This window comes from Aquarana catesbeiana, linkage group LG01 (genome assembly GCF_042186555.1).
Source record: "Aquarana catesbeiana isolate 2022-GZ linkage group LG01, ASM4218655v1, whole genome shotgun sequence".
In the NCBI taxonomy this organism is placed as follows: Eukaryota; Metazoa; Chordata; class Amphibia; order Anura; family Ranidae; genus Aquarana; species Aquarana catesbeiana.
Window position 1 is genome coordinate 522,534,492 of NC_133324.1, and position 19,935 is coordinate 522,554,426.

Below are 19,935 nucleotides of genomic sequence, written 5' to 3' on the forward strand. Positions count from 1 at the left end.
TGTGGAGTTTGATTATGCCACTTGTATTTATGTTTCATGGGTATCAATATTGTTATTTCACACACTATTTCAGCTAATGTGGTAGCGCAACTCTTATATTTTTATTTTATTTTGTTAATTAATGGATGATATAACATGCATACCGGCATACATCTCCTCAGCTGCTAGCTGGATTCTTATGGGTTTCTTCTTTTGATATGTATGGTTCCTTGGTGTTTTGGCACTGTTCTGATACTGCTCTGATGACACCATGAATATATGCCTTTGTCCTTTCCCTCTCTGTTCTTTGTTCCCTGCTTGCGGCATAATTTTTGTTCTTTTGTCCATTTCAATCAAGGACTATAGAGAGATATTTACGGTTTGCCTTGCTGTTTTTGGTGAAGTGGTCAATTTGGCTGGCCTTCTCACTGCAGGGACATCTGTTCCTCACCCAGTGCACAAAGGGGGTCACCCATGTAGGTTTTCCAGCATAGGGCCTCTTTACTTGAGCGGCGTTGCCCTCGGCGGGCCTCGCCCTGACTTATGGGGAGGGTTTCAACGAGTGTTTGAAATCGCAGATGTGCATCAGTGCTCATGGAGCGCATGATGCCGCCCAACGCTTCAGGAACAGTTGGTCGTATTAGCATCTGTTCGGACATGCGAGGGGATGGCCTGGTCTCGGCGCAGTGATGCCCCGTCCGGGGGCAGGGCGCCATATCTAGACCTGGCGACAGCCTGCTTTTGCAGTGCTGCAGCCAGGAGGACAACACACAGACAACCATCTCCGTTATCCTAGCCAGATAACCACAATTGTTTCCCCTGCTTTGGCGTATTGGTGGGTCTCGATACAATTGTATTTAGGACGGCTCGGTCCTGATCTAGGAGACTAACAGGCTTGAATACAGAGGTACTTATCAATTTTAGGTATTTACCATACTTCAGGTGGAATATTAATAGTCTTAGCTTTTCTATGATGATATATAACCAGACTAAGACATTTATTCTTATGAAGCATTCTCACATAAGTGAATAGCAGCAGTGGCAGCAGCAACCCGGAATTATACATGTGTTCTGTCTTTATATTAATTGATTCAAAGACTGAGGAGTATTGGTCATGATATTATTTATTCATCACCATCTAGCTTTATTATTTAATATTTGTATCATTCCGGGTTGCTGCTGCCACTGCTGCTATTCACTTATGTATCCTCTAGGAGGCGCTAAAAGGGGACTCAAATTTAAGATTTGTGATAACTTTCATTACATACCATTAGTTGGCACTAGATCAACAATAACACTAAGATTAGCCAATGAAGAAATACTCTGAAAGGGCCCGTTAGTGGCATTCACTTTATTGATTGGTTGCAATGGCAAGTACACCCGGAATATAAGGCGTGTGGTGTACCAAGATGGCAACGCCTCAGATGACATCCCATATGACGAAACGCGTAAGACGAGACTAACTTGTTACGCACGCACGTCACATCCGGATTTTCTGGTTGCTGTTTCTTGATCGGTGGAACGCAAGCTCCGAGGGAGGAGAGCGTTACCCTCGCACTACGCACGGAGAGCATACGAGCCAATATGCTCCCTCTCCTCTCTTTTTTTGATCCTTTCTTGAAATCCTTTTTGAAACTGTTAATCTTTTTTTTATAAATAAATGGGATTACGCTATGTTTTTCCTTTTTAAACATATACATGTGGATACTTGGCTGGGATCTAGAGTGCAGAAGGGAGACATTGGAGTCTCCTTCCCTCCCGCCCGTGGATGATTCTTTTCGCTCCAATGCTGGGAACAAGGTGGATAACGCAGCTTTGAGATTGTGATCCGTATCATCTACACTTCATGCTTGTACCCCTGCAGGGGTGAAGCGTTCTGGTAAATGAAGGCACAAGAGGGGAGCACCGTCACTCGTTTTGGCACATTCACTGTTTACGGTTGGATAAACTTGCACTAATTGGAAGAAGCACTCCATCGCTTTATATGGACACTTAAATATACCTCTTTACTCATTTTTATCATTTTAACATCATGCTTAATAGTTAAATGATGTTTATACTTTGAATATATCACATGTGGTTTTTGTGGAATGGTGGTATTCAATTTAACACCAGTTGTTAATTATAGATACATTTTCTGATTTTCCTTTTTGATTTTTATTTGTATCAATTTCTAAGCACTAGTGACTTTGATGATCACTTGGTAGAGATTATCCTTGCTTAATTGCACATAATATACACCCACTATATGTATGTATATACATATATATATGCTCAATTGGTGGTACACATATCACTAGTAGGTATACTCATACCTTTATTATTCATTTATATATATATATTCATATGGAACAGCGCCAACTCCCTTTCTGTTGTTTTTCATATTGAGATTGGGTCCCATTTTGATGGGACTCTTTATATAGGGAGGCAGCAGTTCCTCATTTCCACGCGCGGATTTCCCTGATACATTTCAAGAGGGAGCTCTGCCTCCAAACATTCCTTTTTCAGACACACCTCATCCAGCCCCCCCCCCATTGCCTGCCCAACTTTGCCTTTGGACGAATCACAGTATCTCTGGGGCGTTTCCTCAACAGGTTATATCATTGACCGTCTTGCCATAACTGGCCTCTGGGGGGCAGTGTTTGTCCATGAACTGCCATTCTCTGACGGTGTCAATTTCCACAGATACCTCGGTCCTTGATTTCCTGTATCTCAACTCATTTATCATCCATCAGTTAGGTTCTCTTTGAAGTTCGCTTGCATAGCAGCTAATCAGGAAATTCTCATAGACAGATAGGAGCCAGCATTGTCATGTGCAGCTAGAAGCTTAACGGGCTACATTCCAACCTGGGGGGCAGCAGCCTGTCCTCCCGGAAGTGTGAAACTCTCATTCTTTCAAAAGCCATGGGAGTCTGGCTTCTCTTGGGAGTAATGAAACATATGTACAAAAATCCAGAAATCTGATATTCATGTTGAATTCCAACAGAGACAAAACACTCCAGGCTTGCCTGTGAGGTGCTGGTGTTGGGGACCGCATCCACTGCCTGTGCAGGTACTGCAGAAGAATCCATCCTGTCCCTCTGGTCGTCCACAGCCTCTGCTGCTTCTCACCATCAAAACACCAGCAGCCAGCATCCCGTTTGCGCCATTTATGGAGACCAGAACCGGTGTCTCCGGCGCCCGATGATGTCATATGCCCTGGAAGTGACCCTCGCTGGATACTTTCTGTGGGCCAGCCTGGAGCGCAGTAGCTCCGCCCCCTCGAGCACCGCGGCTTCCTCCATCCCCTGCACATACAAGCCACGCTGTCAGCGGGGAAAGGAAATCGCCGTGCTGCTATGCACCACTCTATGGGACCCGACATCACCCCGGTCCTGGCCCTCTCCAGGCACTGAGAACAGGGGACAGTAGCACCGCCAATTTCCCCAGCGGAGATGCTGCTTCTGGCAGAGGAGAAAGGTTAGTGACATACCCCAAACAGCCATTAGAGCCCCTGCTCATGAGACCAAGTTCCAGGAATATGTCACCCCCCCCGTCCGGAGGAAACACTAATAACTGACATGGGACCTTAAGGACCACTCTTTTATCCGGGGGGGTAACGTGTTTACTGTCCTGGTAGGAGGAGCCCTAGGTCTCATGGGCTGTCCTGGAAGACGTTTGGAGAAATATAGTTTTTAAAAAGGAATTCCAACTTAACTACTGGATCCTTTAGCATATGAGCATTGTCTACTGGACAGGTCAGGTTTTTGATTACAGAGGATATAGCAGCGTCAATTGCTTGAATTCCCCATTTCTTATAGAACTCTTCCGCCATAGGATAAAGTATTGAAAACTTTTTCGGAGGAAAAAACTGTTTATCTGGGTGCTCCCACTCAGAATACATACGCTTTTTTAGCCATGGATAGGAAAAGCATGAACAGATTGGGGAGGCTTTAGTGAACTCAAAGCAGAAGTGGGCTCATCGACTGACTGCGTTATTGGCAATAAAAATGTGGAGCAGGCCAATTCATTGAGAGACTGTACCAACCTTTTCTGCAAACCTGATCCTTCCGTATTAGGTTCTTCAGAAGAGGAGATATCAGCCTCTTCCTGGTCCCTTGAGAGAAAATCGTTATCTCTCGCCCCTTGTTCCTCAGCATGAGGGTCCTGAGCAATGGACGGGGACCTGCTACGCTTAGTCCCACTCTGGGATGCGATTAAAGCATCGATTTTTTTGCTCCAAACTTAAAAATGTTTGAAGAAAAAACCTCATTAGTAATATACACAGGGGCTGCAGTGTTAAGAGCAGCTGCAACACTTGCCCTTCCTGATGGCTCGCTCTGACCAGCCATATTACTCTCAGGGGAGGATGCCATCCTTTTTGAGATGGTTCTAGGCTTCTGTGCGACTATAGTCTTTCTAGAGCCCTTTTTTTTTTAGGTGTTTTTAACCCCCCTTACGACCATAGCCCGATGCACAAAGCAGAGGTACTATCAGAAGGAATGCATCCACTACTTGAGCAATAGTTCAGCTCTGCTGCTGCTATTAATGCTCAGCCTGATGCAGTAGTAATTGTGTCACCAAACCTCTTACATGCCACCTTTGCTCTTGTGTCCCTCTGCAGCTTGTAACAGCATCAATGGTGCCTTTTAAAATACCCCTTCCCGCGCTGAACATTGGAGGACGCCAACTCCGCGCTAAGCCCCGCCCCCTTCGTCTATGGCCCTTACTCTTTCCTTCAAAAAAGAGCTTTTCCTGCGCGAGCGTGGGCTCCAATCCTATGGGATCACAGAGGGATGGGAAGACATGACGAAGGGGGGGCCTGGAAGCCACCAAGCGGCGTGCCGTTCGCGCCCCCCCCCTTTTTTTTTTGAAGCACTCCTTCCTCGAGAAGAAGGGAATAAAAAAACAGCACAAGGGGGCGTCTGGTGGGGAGGAAAAATTCCCCAGACTTACCGGAGGTCTGCTGCTGGCCAGAGGAAGAAAACTGCTGTTTCCTGGACACATCGTGAGCTCTCCATGAAACGGTAAGTGCTCTATACTGCCCCCAGTGGTGACACAGGCATGACATTTACAAAATTAAAGGAGACATTCATAAGAAAATTTTGAAAATTTCTTAGAAAACTCCACTTACCTTTCCCGCCGCAGGGTTTTCTGTGGTAAACAGACCCAATCTACACCCTTCACGGTGGGTTCTGTTAAACCTTCAGGAGCTGAGGATCCTCGGGGAAACCCACAATCCTGGACCTGTATTAGCACCACTGCCAGTAAAACTTTATGGCCTTAATACCAAAAAGTACTGGATCCCGGGGTCCAGCTCTCTAAAAAGAGAAGCGTTACAGGCAAGACCTTGTTTCTTCGGATACGAGGCCTGGGTACCATTCAATTCGTCCAAAAAGACACTTTGAATGGATCCGGCTGCATGGCTAGCCCCAGCAAGGATTGCTACTGTGGAGCTCAGCACAGCACATCTTTACTCGTGACCAACACCTTAGACACTGGCAAAAAAAAAAAAAAGGTACTCCCAGTTGAGGGAGGGGTTATATAGGCAGTGCACTTTTTGTCTTTGGGCGTGCCAGTGTCCATCACCTGAAGGTGGCCTATAACCCACATAGTAACTACTATGGCTCTGTGTCCCGTGATGTACGATAAGAAATTATAAAAATTATGGTTTTACCAAGAGTTCTGTTTCTCCTGCAAATGGTACATATTACGCTTCTGAAAGTTTTTACTTGCATAAAACAGATTACATCTTTCACATTGAAAAACACAAAACCTAAACTGGCCCACCAGGGCTAAATTTGAGGGCAGCCTGAGTTTACCTAATTTGAACAATAGGACTGTGGCATTGACAAAAATATTCAGTTGGAGACATGTGAATTGAAAGGTCTTGGCAACTCCTGAAAAATCTAAAGCCTAGTACACACTGTTCGTTTTTTTTTTTTTCATTCAACCCAGCAGGGCTGAAAAAAAAAAAAAAAAAGACAGCTCGAGGAGCCACTGTACTAACCATGCAATGTTAGTACGGCAACATCCCCTGCTGTGCTATTGTGGTCTGACAGGGGGACACCCTCCCTGTCAGAACACTCTAGTCAGCGCTCTCAGCCATTGTCATGGGTCCTTCAATCTTATAGAAGTCTCTTGGACACATCTCCTTACTCACTACTCATACCTTGAGAATATGGGACAACCTTTAAAAAAAAAACTCAACATGAGTTGTCTCAAATTTCCTAAAGCAGGAACATTGTGCACGTTAGAACAATTCAGGGAAATGTTTGGAACATTCCCCATAGATGCCTGGAGATACAAACAGCTGCAACACTTTGTTGCCGTTTACCCGGAGGAGATAAGACCTGCAAATTCACTTACTGTGCTTGAATCCCTATGGCTTTAATCATCAGTTGACAAGGGACTATTGTTCCCAAAGAATCTGGAGTCAATGTGGCTCCCCTATAGTTTCTGAGTGAAAGAATGCAACAGAGTGTCCCTTGTCTGAATCTCAGAGAAACACCATTCTAAAGCTGATACACACCTCCAGTATCTACTCTAAAATGCAAGAAACATATTATAAACTGCTATGAGGTGGTTTAGAGTCCCTAGCACACTAGCTCTAGCATACCCCTTGGACTCTGAAAGGTGTTGGAGAGGATCTGGCCTAAAAGGTTTACATCTCTATATATGGTAGGAGCGTCCCAAAATTAAACCATTTGGACAGAAATTAAAGTTGTATAAGATATCACCACTGTACTGAGTAATGATGATCCAGTGCAATAGCTACTGCACGCTGCCTCAACTTCTGAAAAGTGTATTTCCCCACTTAATGCTGCCAAAAGAAGTCTAATCCTGATATTTTGGAAACAAACTCAGATGCCCACAACTGAGAACTGGATTAAAATAGTAAATTCTCTCATGGAAGCGGAGCAATTAGTTCCGATTGCCAGGACAGATATTATAAACTCTATAACATATGGTCTACCTGGGTGCATTTTATGTCCTCTAGAGGGAGCCACTAATTTGTTATTGTATACGTTGGAAATTGACAAAGCTGATTTCTTTTGCTGACTAAATGAAGCTTAGGATTGTGCTTACTGTATCACTATCAATGATCCTAATGTTCCCCCTCACATGTCTTTGTACCCCTTCCACCAGTTTCCAGTCCTTTTTTTCTTTTCCTACTCCCCTTTCCTAGTTTATGCTATTGTTGAGTTTAGTCAATATTTAAAGCACAACTTTGTTCATAAATGTTGGCTTTTACAATGTATGTTCTGTTCCTATAAATATATGGGTAACATATAACACATTTTCCTACAATTTGCTGAATTTAAGATCTGAATATTGCCATTTTGTGTTTTTGGTGGAATTGTGCAATTGTAAATGTATCTGTATACTTTCATGGACCCTAACCCCTCTGAATATATACAGTATATATAGTTCTTGAGCAAATGTAGTAAATAATTAAATGCACAAAGGTGGCTAAAGCTAATTTATTACAAAGTACAAACAAAAATAATATATGCATATAAAATTTGTTCATCATAGCACAGAACATAAAATAAAGAAAGATGGTGTACAATTTATGCTGAAATTCCATCTCGTCATATCGGTGATTATTCGGCCGTTTACAGATCAGTAGCTGGACCGCCCCATCCATAATCTTCCTCCTCGGAGCTTGTACTCCTTGCACGGGTAAACTTTCTGCGTAAAGCATCATGCTCATACTCTCTGCTGTGGAGCAACAAAAGTGTTACAGTGGCTAATTATCCTTAACAAAAGTATACTGCGGTAAAGCAAACTTATCAGATTTCCTTATTTTTATATTAAGACATTTATGTGGGGACTGTTTTCAAATCCCTTTGTTCCAGAACAAAAAAAAAAAAATAAGATTTTGAAGTAAACCTCAGCGTTTCAGCAGACTCCTATTTTAATGAAGTTCTTGTTTAACCACTTATCGCTGGTGGAACGTCGGGATTTCAGTTGTTATAACGAGATGATGACTGCACCTGCTGTGAGATCAGAAACTGGAAGGAAGGGATGAGGATTTTGTCACTTCCGGTTTAATATTTACAAGCTGTTACTGGCTTGTACAAGCATCTGATTATACCGATCTCGGTTTGATCTGATGCTTTGAAAGCCAGAGGAGACATCTGGGGTCTAATACTCCAGATCTCTCCATAAAGGGGACCCATCATGCCTTTTACAATCACAAAGGATGTTGTTCATCCCTTGCGATAGTAATACAGTTGATAAAAAAATAAAAAAAATAAAGGGGCAGTGCAAAAAAAGTTTGTCCCTGTCCCCTTGCGATCACATGCAAATGTGAATGCATACACAAGTCCTGTATGCATACGTAAATGGTGATCGTACCACACGTGTATCTCTGCAAACGTCAGCTTTTAAAGCGTCGCCTTTGGAGATTTTTAGAAACCGTTTGGTGCTGTTCCACGGGTGTACACAATTTTAAAGCGTGTATGTATGACGTGACTATTTACTCGGTGTAACATTTTCTTTATATTTTACCAAAAAACTAGGTATTATATTGTTTATGTGTGCACTAAAATTCATTAAAATTGTATTTTTCCAAAGAAATTGTCGTTGAAAAACCGCTGCACAAATACCATGTAACATAAAAAATGACCTACCGTTTTATTCTCTAGGGCCTCTGCTTAAAAAAAATATAAAATGTTTGGAAATTTAAAAAGTTTCAAAGTGTTTCTAAAGGTTTGGTTCTATTTTCTTAAAATAATAAACACCTCACACTTATCTGCTCTGTGCAATGATTTTGCACAGAGCAGTCCCAATGCTTTTCTTCTTGGGTCCCCCACCAACGCTTCCAGCCCCTCCCCCGTGCCGAGTGACCCATAAGCAAGCTGATTCTTCTGGGGGTACTCGTGTATGCTCACTCCCGAGTGGCCTGTGTGTGTCAATGGAACTTTACCAAGTAAATACAGACATGTTAGTTTAATTTCTATAGTTGGGAAAATACTGGAGAGTTTAATAAAAGATCACACACAAGTTTTTGTTTAAAAAAAAATATTTTAAGCAATAGTCAGCATGGTTTCATGAAAGACAAAAGTTGTCAAACAATTATGGTTTCTTTTTATGGAGGAGGTGAACAAAAACAAAGGACTAAGGAAACAAAAGAGTGGTTGTGGATATAGTATATCTGGCTTTTGCAAAAGCATTGAGACTATTCCCCACACATTGTTTTACCATTTCAGTGTTGGCAGATGAAACCAAGCAATGAAGTGGAATAACGTCCTTACAGGATGTCTCCAACTTCCAATCAACCTTAACCGCTTGCCAACCGCCTCACGCAGATATACTGCGGCAGAAGGGCTTGTACAGGCAAAATCACGTACCTGTACGTTGCCCTTTAAGAGGCGGCCAGGGGGCACGCGCGTGCAGCAAGCTCCGTGAGGCGGGTCGCAGGTCCCGCGGACTCGATCGCCGTGGGGATACCCACGATCGCCTCACGGGGAGGAAGAACGGGGAGATGCTGATGTAAACAGCATCTCCCTGTTCTGCCTAGTGACAGTGTTACTCGATCTCTGCTCCCTGTCATCTGAGCAGAGATCAGTGACGTCACACACACAGCCCATCCCCCTGACAGTAATCACTCCCTAGTACTGATTTAACCCCTCCCCGCCCCCTAGTGGTTAACCCCTTCACTGCCAGTGTCATTTACACAGGAATCAGTGCATTTTTATAGCACTGATTGCTGTATAAATGACAATGGTCCCAAAAATGTATCAAAAATGTCCGATGTGTCTGCCATAATGTCACAGTCACAATAAAAATCGCTGATCGCCACCATTTAAAAAAAATATATATATTAATAAAAAATGCCATAAAACTATCCCCCATTTTGTAAACGCTATAACTTTTGCGCAAACCGATCAATAATCGCTTATTGCGATTTTTTTTACCAAAAATATGTAGAAGAATACGTATAGGCCTAAACTGAGGAAAAAAATTGTAGTTTTATATATTTTTGGGGGATATTTATTATAGCAAAAAGTAAAAAATAATGCGTTTTTTTCAAAATTGTCGCTCTATTTTTGTTTATAGCGCAAAAAATAAAAACTGCAGAGGTGATCAAATACCACCAAAAGAAAGCTCTATTTGTGGGAAAAAAAGGACATCAATTTTGTTTGGGAGCCACGTTGCACGACCGCGCAATTGTCAGTTATAGCGACGCAGTGCCGAATCGCAAAAAGTGCTCTGGTCAGAAAGGGGGTAAATTCTTCCAGGGCTGAAGTGGTTAATGCACTGTTTAAATTGGCAACTATGTAACAAATCAGGTTTAATGTTGATAAATATAAAAAGTTATGCACTTGGGGGCTCATAAGTGTGTGCATCATATATCTTAGGGGGAGTACAACTGGGGGAATCAATGGTGGAGATGGGTTTGGGCAATATGGTAGATCATCCTTCCCAAGGCCAGTGACTAAAACTGGAGGGCACACTCAAGATGTGGCTGAACCAGAGTTTTGTAAAGTGATAGAATTATAGTTTTTAATGCATGCTACTGGTCTGCTAGCCAACACTGGATTACTACAGATCTGGAAGAAATGCACAAAGCACATAAGGATTCAAGAATACATGGCTCTTGTATTTAGACAATATTTGCTTATCCCAGTGTTTAGCTTTAAGTATGTTTGTATTTTCACTTTCTGGATAGCATAGCTCTTGCTATATTTCTATGTTTGTCTGCCCTTCTCTCCCCCTTTTTCTGTGGACAGAAAAGGGGAGAGGAGTGGCAGACAAACAACAGTGTTCCTTCTGTGTGTAGGGCAGCCCATGCACAATTCATTTTTTTTATTTTTTGTTCAACCAGCTGGTTGTGGATGGGGAAACCACTCCCACTGAGGTATTGTAGTCTGACAGCGGGGAGACTTTCTCGCCTTCAGAATACACTGGTGGAAATTTTCTACCGATCGACTTCTGTACAACCAGACTGCCCATACAGTCAGCCTGAACCAGACAAATCAGCCTGTCCAGAATGAGAGCCAACTTGTCCAATGTAAAAAAATTGTGTGCTGCAGGTTTAGGGGATAAAAAAAAAATTGTAAAGGGATACAGCTTTAAAAGTTATCAGCAAACCTGAATTTATGCAAAATAGGAGAGTTTCAAATCTCAAATTTCAAACTTGAAACTAAACCTAGGTGAACACCCTGGATGCTGAGGAAAGCCTGCAAGGGAGGGCCACAAACTGGTGATGAGAGGGCCCCACGGCAAACAGGTAGTAGTGTTGTGTCCTCTGAGGGCAAGAAGTCCACTCCATCCCAAAATTTATAATCGTGAATGAACACACTTAAAGCCTTGAGGGCAGATCAGGGCCAAAACTAGGGGGGGACAGGGGGAGCATGTGCCCTGGGTACCGAATTGAGAGGGGCGCCGCCACTGGCAGGAGTAGTGACAGCGGTATCAACTCCTGTGGCCGGCATGTCTGGAGAGATGCTGGGGATGTCAGTGCAGCGACAGCTCAGCCAAGCAAACAAAAAGCAGCCGCAAAGGAAGACTTCCATCACTGGCTTCCTCTGCTGGGCTCTGTATTAGATAAGTCATTAGTCAGCTCCTGGCAGATAAGCCATTAGAGGAAGTCTTCTTTTGCTTTCAGCTTTGTTTACAAGTGGCAGCAGTGATCGCCTGAGCTGTCACTGCATTGGCATCCCCAGCATAGCTGTAGAGGAGCCCGGGCCTGGCTTGTCCCAGGCAGCAGTGATAGTCACTGCATCTGTCTGGAGAAATATCGGCAGCAAGTGAGAGAGGGATGACTCTTCTACAGGATTCCAGATGGTATCAAGCAGCCAGGTATTGAGCACCAGTGCCTCCATACCCCTCTGAGTGGCAGTGCCCCTGATCTGCCCCTCACTAAGCACCAGTGACCCTCATTCTCCCCCGCTGAGCACCAGTGACCCTCATCTCCCCCCCCCGTTGAGCACCAGTGACCCTCATCTCCCCCCCCCCGCTGAGCACCAGTGACCCTCATCCCCCCCCCGCTGAGCACCAGTGACCCTCATCTCTCCCCCACTGAGCACCAGTGCCCCCTTTGGTCCCCCCCACTGAGCACCAGTGCCCCCTTTGGTCCCCCCCACTGAGCACCAGTGCCCCCTATGGTCCCCCCCACTGAGCACCAGTGCCCCCTATGGTCCCCCCCACTGAGCACCACTGCTGAACTAAGCTTTTGCTCCAGGTGAAAGAATGTCTAGCTTTGCCACTGCAGCAGATGTCACCGTTGTGCGTCAAACTGTTCAGAGAAATTGAGGCAATGGCACTTTGCTTCAGGACCCCAACAAGAGACTGGTAAAGGTCCAAAAGGCACTGTGGATACACTAGGAGATTGGAACAGAGGAAAAAAAAGGGGGCAGGGAAAAATGTATTCTGTAATGCTGAGATACCACCTCTTGTACCCAAGCATCAGAGATGCAAGACTTCCAAGTGTACTTCTAGGCGAGAAGGCACCTTCCCCACCTTGGAAAATGGGGCACACCTCCATGCTGTGGAGAGCTTCTTGGCAGATGTTGCATGAAGTGCCAGACTTTTTGGGCCGACACAGGGATGACCTTGGGGGTCTTGATACAGAAGCAGGGTACAAAGACACACTTTTGGCAAAAAAAGATGGGGTGTCCTTATTAGGCTGATCCATACTCTTCTTAGCTTTCAGGAGGTGAGTGCTCTTAGTCCTTGTACTGTTCTAGCTAAGTTCACTCAACTAAGCTCTAAAAAGATGGTTGCCTACAAGAGGCATACTGAGAAAAGTCTTCTTACAGTAGAAGCCTGCTTTGATGTCCAACAGCCAAAGTGTTCTCTGCATATGAACCAACATGAATTTGATGCAAGAAAGCAAGATGGCTGCTATCCAGCGCTGTGTCACACAAAGTTCTACACAACGTCCATCTAGACTGCGCAACACTCCATCTGCTGGTCCATGCCAGCATTGGTCGAATTTAGTTTTAGTGGCTAAGACTTGAAGCACTCAGAGTCTGGGACAGACCAACCAGGACTGGGTACAGAGTGTAAACCGGTAAGGCACAAATATAGTCTGAGATCGGGTTTTCAGCATCTTATCCTTGGCGTAATTAAAAGAAAAAGCATGCCCCACTGGAACAGTAATCATCTTGTTCATATGAGAATTTGGAATGTCAATAGCAGGAGGTAGACTGCTTAACAAAATCTTCAGCTCATGGATAAAAGGGATGTAATGTGCTTGGGAGGAAGAAAAAGCTTTTCAAGGGTGTTTTTAATCTTCACAAAAAAAAATAAATCATTCAACAGCGAGTGATGAGGGAACACTTTAGTAGCCCATGCATCTTGTAAGAGCCAAGACCAGAACCAGAGGCTGCTAAAGGCAACAGGATGATCCTTCAACTTCAAAGTGGTACGCAAGAAAGCACTCAAGGAAATAAGTTTCCCTTTGTTTAGCAGTAATGCATGCAGACTGCAAATCTTCTGGGAAAAGTTCCTGTCCAAGAGATCACAGGGGACTTAGAGTCAGAAAGAGTCAGTGACTGATCACTTGGCAGCAGCAGCCAGAGATTCAAGCAAATCTAGTTTAGACACAGATGTGAGGGGAGCAGCTTGGAAAATGTGACCTTTGCAGCTCAGCAAATAGTTGAGAAATTTGGGCAATGGACTCCTCTGTAACCAAGGCAAAAGATGGAAGAAACCCTTGACATGGCATCCAGTCATGCTGCAGTGACAGACCAGGCTGGAAAGAGGTCACATCCAAGCTTGGCAGGACTGTCACAGTGAGAACCACAAGCATGCTGGCTGGGAAAAAACTGAGCTTGATGGTTGAACTGGTGAGACTCCACGACTAGCAAAATCAATTCCAATCAAGTATCGGTTGTAGATTAAAGAGATTCACAATTGTCACAAAGAAGGTCTTGAAGTACTTAAAGCGGGATTCCGGCCAGGAAAATTTTTTTTTAAAAGTCAGCAGCTGCAAACACTGTAGCTGCTGACTTTAAATAAGTACACTTACCTTTCCTGAGTGCCCGCGATGTCGGCCACCCGAGGCCGACCCATCCCTCAGCTCTCGGGTCCCGACACCGCCATCCTAACTAAGGGAAACAGGCAGTGGAGCCTTGCAGCTTCACTGCCAGTTTCCTACTGCGCACGCACGAGCGGCGCGGCGCTCTGTGAATGGCCCCGTGGTTTTCTGGGAACACACACAGTTCCCAGAAGGCAACGGGGCCGATCACCGAGGATCAAGACACGCCGCGGAATAGGAAGAAGCAGATTAGGAAGACTGCCTAGCAACAAGGGTTCAGGTAAGTTTACATTTTTTTTTCCCAAATGTGTTTTTTTTTTAAATTTTTTTTACGATTTTTCATGCTATTTTTTATTTTAGGGTGGCCCTCCACTCTAAGAAAAAGAAATCCACACTAAGGACAATACTAGCAAAAGCTAAAACAAGCTGGAGGGGTTATAACTTAGGGCTAGCTTACAGTTTAAGTTTCCTGTGTCTCTCAACTGAGGAGAGAGCTTTGTTACTAGCAAATACCATACTATATGCAAAGACTGATTACAGCACTCAAACAAGGCTTAGCACTGGGCTAAACAGCAACTGATGATATGGCAGGGACCTTTGCCTTTGAAGAGGCCAGGCTGTATAACTCAAAATAAATGGGAAGTGGGAATAGGACCCAAGGTGTCCTTACCTTCAGTGAAGAAAAAGGAACAAACTGCAGTTTAAAGCTGAGCTCCACCCGATTTTATCACAATAGCTCAAGAGGAGCATGTGTAGGCGCACACACTTAATAACTTGAGATGATTGACACGTGTGGATGAATGGCTGAGCTCATGCGCAAGCGTTTTTTTAAGTGACAACGTTGTCAGTTTTTACCATGTGCAATCTCCTATTGTTTATGCTTTCCTTTCAATGATAAATATTTTTTTCTACTAATTGTTCTAATAAAGATCTATCAGGTTAAACTGTAGTTTGTTCCTTTTCCTTCACTGAAGGTAAGGACACCTTGGGTCCTATTCCCACTCCCCTTTTATTTTGACTACTTCTCCTGTTTTGATAAGGAACACCACCCTATTGGGTGAGCCGGTAACCTGTTACCTGAATTGACCAACGATACTGGTCATCAGGACCCCACCCATTGCATTTTTTACTACAATTGGCAGGCTGTATAACTAACTGTGGCAGACAGATAAAGTGAAAATAGCCTTCCCACCTCGAGGGGAGTTTTCAGCACCCTGCCTGTGATCTAATATTGGTCAGGTGCTGGAAGGGGGGCAGTTGTGAATATCCAAAACTTATGATCTCCCCAGGAGGGGAGTTTTCATCACCCTGCCTGTGGGTCCATCGTTCGGTCAGGTGTTGGGATGGAGGCAGCTGTGATGAATACCCACATCTGAGGGTTTGGTATAACACCTCAGTCGGCAAACAAGAGTGTCCATTCCCTGCAGCACTTGCCACCTCTAGAAACCGCAGCAGAATAAACCAGAATTTAATCAAAAATGGTAAAACTTTATTAATAAATTTGTCTAAAACAGCTAAATAAGTGTTAATTACTTAAGTAGAAAATTACATCCATCACCAATAAAAAGAGAAATTTATTAATAAAGTTTACCATTATTGATTAAATTCTGGTTTATTCCGCTGCAGTCTCTGGAGGTGACCGCTGCTGCGGGGGGACTCTTGTTTGTCGAGCAAGGCATTTTTTTTTCGAGTTACATGGCTATTGCTCCCTCTTTTTTTATTTAATTCACTTACAGTAGTATGACACATACTGTAGCTTTAGCAGGTAACACAGTGAAAACTATCATAGTTACATAGTCCGCATTTCAAACTGTGTGTAGTCTCACGTAGCCATGTAACACGAAGAAAAAAAAAAATGCCTTGGTCGCCAAAGAGTATCCACCCCCAGCGGTCACCTCCAGATAAAAATATAATATCCAGGATTTGGTGATCTGATATGAAAATAGCCAGCAGCAATTTATAGAAGAATCAGAACTGAAAACAGCAGAACTGGAGAAGATGTACAATCATCTTATAACTAAAGGCAAAACTTAAGTTTTGGATAGAGTGAAGACGGATAAGAAGCCCTGGCAGATTTTTATTGTTGTCTGTACCACCATTAGGGAGATTCCCGCTCTCTATTTGTCCCGTTTACCATCATCATCAAAAGTGAAGCTATAACTTATAAGTAAACGAAAAATCCCAAATTTTGGGTTGTCCCAGAACGGTAATAGAGGGAAATCTTCCAATGGGGATACTAGTTTTGGTGATCTTGGGGGGGCCCAAGGGATTCCCCTAATTTGCAGGGATTCACTCTCACTTCCTGCTTTGGCTATGGGACAGGAAGTGAAGGTAAATCTCCCAATGGGACACAGATGGCAAAAAAAAAATACTGACAGGGGTTATAGCCCTTTCTTACTCCATCCAACAAAAAAAAGAATGTGTTTTGGAACTTGTATTGGTTTGGAAAAGGAACCAATAGGAGTTTCAAAACGCATCACTGTAGCAATCAGCCTGCCCCAGGTGTGACATCACATCCTGCCTTGTGTCCCACAGTAGCGCTCCTCACCTCCTGGGCCATTAGACTTCGTTTCCTCATTGACTACATGCTGTTTGCTGTCACAAATGGCTCTTCTGGTGGATGGATTGCATCCAATGTGGCATGGCTTTAGATAATCTCTTTGATTTGATATTTCTGAGTTTGCATTTGGCTTTTTAAATCGTAATAAACCCATTGATGCTGCGCTTAGCTGGCATCCCATTGTGTTCCTTTTTTGTAATTTCAGAGATTTGTTCCTCTCTCAAGTGGAGCTGCCTACTGTACAACACCCGTCCTATGGGATTTTTATGAACTTCTTATGAACATTTTATGAACTACCTATGCTACACAAGCAAATCTTAACATTTATTTAAGGGGGGTAGAGGCTAACTCATGTGGATGGTGCATTAGCATTTGTTTGAGCCACAATTTTAATTGTTGTTAGAGCTTTTCAAAAGCATAAAAAGTGTGCCCAATTATGACCAAAGGAGTGTAATAATTAGGTAAAATGTCAGTAATGGGCGACTGGGTTGAAGGATAGTTTGCTCTTCTGACTGTACCTATTTGTAGTCTCGTGTATCAGCTGATTATCGGGAGGCTTCATCTCTGTTTCCTAAAACAGAAAAACACATTATAATGTTCTGTTTGTAACAGGCAGACAACATACATACAAAATAATTAGGTGAAACAGAATGTATTAGTTTTGCTAATCCAAAATATAAAATTTTTTTCCCTGTCAGAGATTGAAAAAAATTGAGAGATGACTGTGAATTTAAATATTTTACTCTTATTTGCCCAGAACAAATGCCAACAATGTCTGTTATCAGGCAGCATCAGTATACCCCTTGTTACCTTTATGTGCTATCCAAACTTTAGTGAATTAGAGGAGTTTTATCAAATTGTTGACATGACAACTGAAACAGATATGGTTTCTTATCTCAAAGAAAATATTGGTCTAGTTTCCCCTGGGTAAAATGCTTTCCAAAACACACAAGTACATATCTCTAGCAAAACAAAACCAACCCATTACTTGTTTGGCAGTGCAGAGTACCTAATTTTGCTCTGCCTCAGTTAAAGTAATTCTAAACCTTTACATTTTTTTTAAATAACAAACATATTATACTTACTCTGTGCAAAGGTTTCCTCGCAGCAGACCCTATCCTCCTTTTCTGGGGTTCCCTGCCGGTGTTCCTGGCTCCTTCCTCCTGCTGAGCACCTCCCCTATTAAGCCGCTCCTTTTGGAGGTGGGTGCTGCACTTCAGACACTTGCCCATAGAGTGCATCCAGCATTGTCCCGCTGAGGTCCTCTTATGCTTCCACTGCTTGGTCCCACGCCACCATGTTTTCTCTGAGGTCTTTGAGTGGCTCACTGAATTTTCCGGGTTCAGCAGGCATGCCTCTCAATGACACACCACTGGGCCCACCTCACTCCTCTTCAGTGAATTACACAGTAAGGCCTTAGGGGATATGTGATGTACATATTCCAGGAGGCACAGCACATGTCATTCGCCTAGGCAAATGACATGTATAGGGGGCGGATCTAAACCCTTTTTCTAAAAACTTTCCACATCGCCCTAATGTGGAAAGTGTGACCTAATACTTCTGAGATAAAACTATCAAAACGCTTGAGCCTAACCATGAGAGTGAGAGGCATTATGATCTGGTAAATGAGTTTTTCAGAGGGAGAAGTGTTCCCTTGTGTCACAACAGTGGTGGAATCAAGGTGTATGGTTTATTCACATCTCACAGGAAGGGTGTCATCATTATTTGGACTGTGCACAGTGGAAAATTGATAACACTTCAATTTGAACTTTATAATGGTCACAACAATTTTCATTTTTATTTTTGGTTGCGTTTATGTTTGCACCTATATATTTTTCTATGTAATGTGTTACTGTGGAACATTTGAATGTATGAACACGAATAAGGGTTTCACAATTTCTATATTAAAGGGTAAGTTCACCTTTACAGAAAAATCTGTAAGGTGAACTTACACAGGACCCCTCCCCCAGTCCCGCTGACCTGGGCAATCTCCCGCTCTGAGCCCCAGGATATCTGCGTCAGGACTCCGGGGCTTAGAAATCCCCTCAGTACCTACGCGTCTTCTTCCCAGCTGACAGGATGGGCTATGTGGCTTCTGATTGGTTGGCGCCGCCCATGTGAGAAGGGGGTCCTGTGTAAGTTTACCTTGCAGATTTTTTTGTACAGGAGAACTTACACTTTAAGTATTTTCTAGGTAAATATATATTCCTAAAGGTGCTATTGACATGACATTTTCACCATATGTGGTTAACAACCCATGAAATACATACATACAAAGAAACCAAAACAAATAAGTTCACAAATTAAGTTATGTGTAATAAAATTGAATGACACAGGAAAAAAAGTATTGAACACAAGAAGAAAGGGAGGTGTAAAAAGGCATGGAAAGCCAAGACACCAGCTGAAGTCTATCAGTAAGTAGAAAGCAATCCTGCCCCTTTTCAGTGCAAATTAATATCAGCTGGTTCAGTCTCAACTGATGGCCTATAAAAAGGTGTCTCATTACCAAGGTTTCACGTAAGAAATATCTCATGATGGGTAAAAGTAAAGAGCTCTCTCAAGACCTTCGCAACCTTATTGTTGCAAAACATACTGATGCCATTGGTTACAGGATTTCTAAACTTCTGAATGTGCCAGTGAGCACTGTTGGGGCCATAATCCGGAAGTGGAAATAGCATAATTTTACCATAAATCAGCCACGACCAGGTGCTCCCTGCAAGGAATTAGCAGGTACGATTATTTCAAAGAAAATAAAAAGTAATGCACTCAACCTCCATGGCCTGTTTGCACGCTCACCACACAAGACTCCATTGCTGAAGAAAAAGCAAGTAGAAGCTCCTTTAAAGTTTGCTGCACAACATTTAGGCAAGCCTGCCAAATGCTGGGAGAATATAGTCTGGTCAGATGAGACCAAAATTGAACTCTTTGGATGCCATACAACACACCATGTCTGTAGGTCAAATGGCACTGTGCATTCTTAGCCCCCAAGTGAATAACTTTACATTTATCAACATTAAACCTCATTTGCCACATAGTTGCCCAATTAAACAGTGCATTGAGGCAGTGGCGTCACTAGGGTTGGTGTCACCCAGTGTGATAAAACATGGAGTCACCCCCCTCCACCAATTATAGTCCTCCCTCAGTACAGACGCTCCCCCTTCCACCAAGTATAGACCCCCCTCAGTACAGACCCTCCCGCCACTAAGTAGAGACCCCTCTCCCTCAGTATAGACCCCTCACTAAGTATAAACCCCTCCATCAGTGCAGACCACCAACTCCATCAGTGCAGACCACCCCCTCCATCAGTGTAGACCACCCCTCTCCATCAGTACAGACCCCCCTCAGGACCAAAGACCCCCCTCAGGACCAACCACCCCCCTCCTACATCAGTACAGACCACCCCTCAGGACAACCCACCTCC

General features: G+C 43.5%; 1 protein-coding gene across 4 annotated transcripts in view; it reads right to left on the minus strand.

Moving 5' to 3' along the window:
• Window positions 1-7,426: 7,426 nt before the first annotated feature.
• The window catches only part of TJP3 (tight junction protein 3), a 384,009-nt gene continuing 371,500 nt past the window's right edge, over window positions 7,427-19,935 (minus strand). For 3 of the 4 annotated variants that reach the window (XM_073594307.1, XM_073594328.1, XM_073594313.1), the window contains 2 exons: window positions 17,033-17,085; window positions 7,427-7,683 (listed from right to left, as the gene is read on the minus strand). In XM_073594307.1, coding sequence (XP_073450408.1) covers window positions 7,578-7,683; window positions 17,033-17,085 — 159 coding nt within the window. In that variant the 3' untranslated portion in view covers window positions 7,427-7,577. The remainder of the gene's footprint in view (window positions 7,684-17,032; window positions 17,086-19,935) is intronic. The other variant, XM_073594320.1, reaches the window with a different exon arrangement.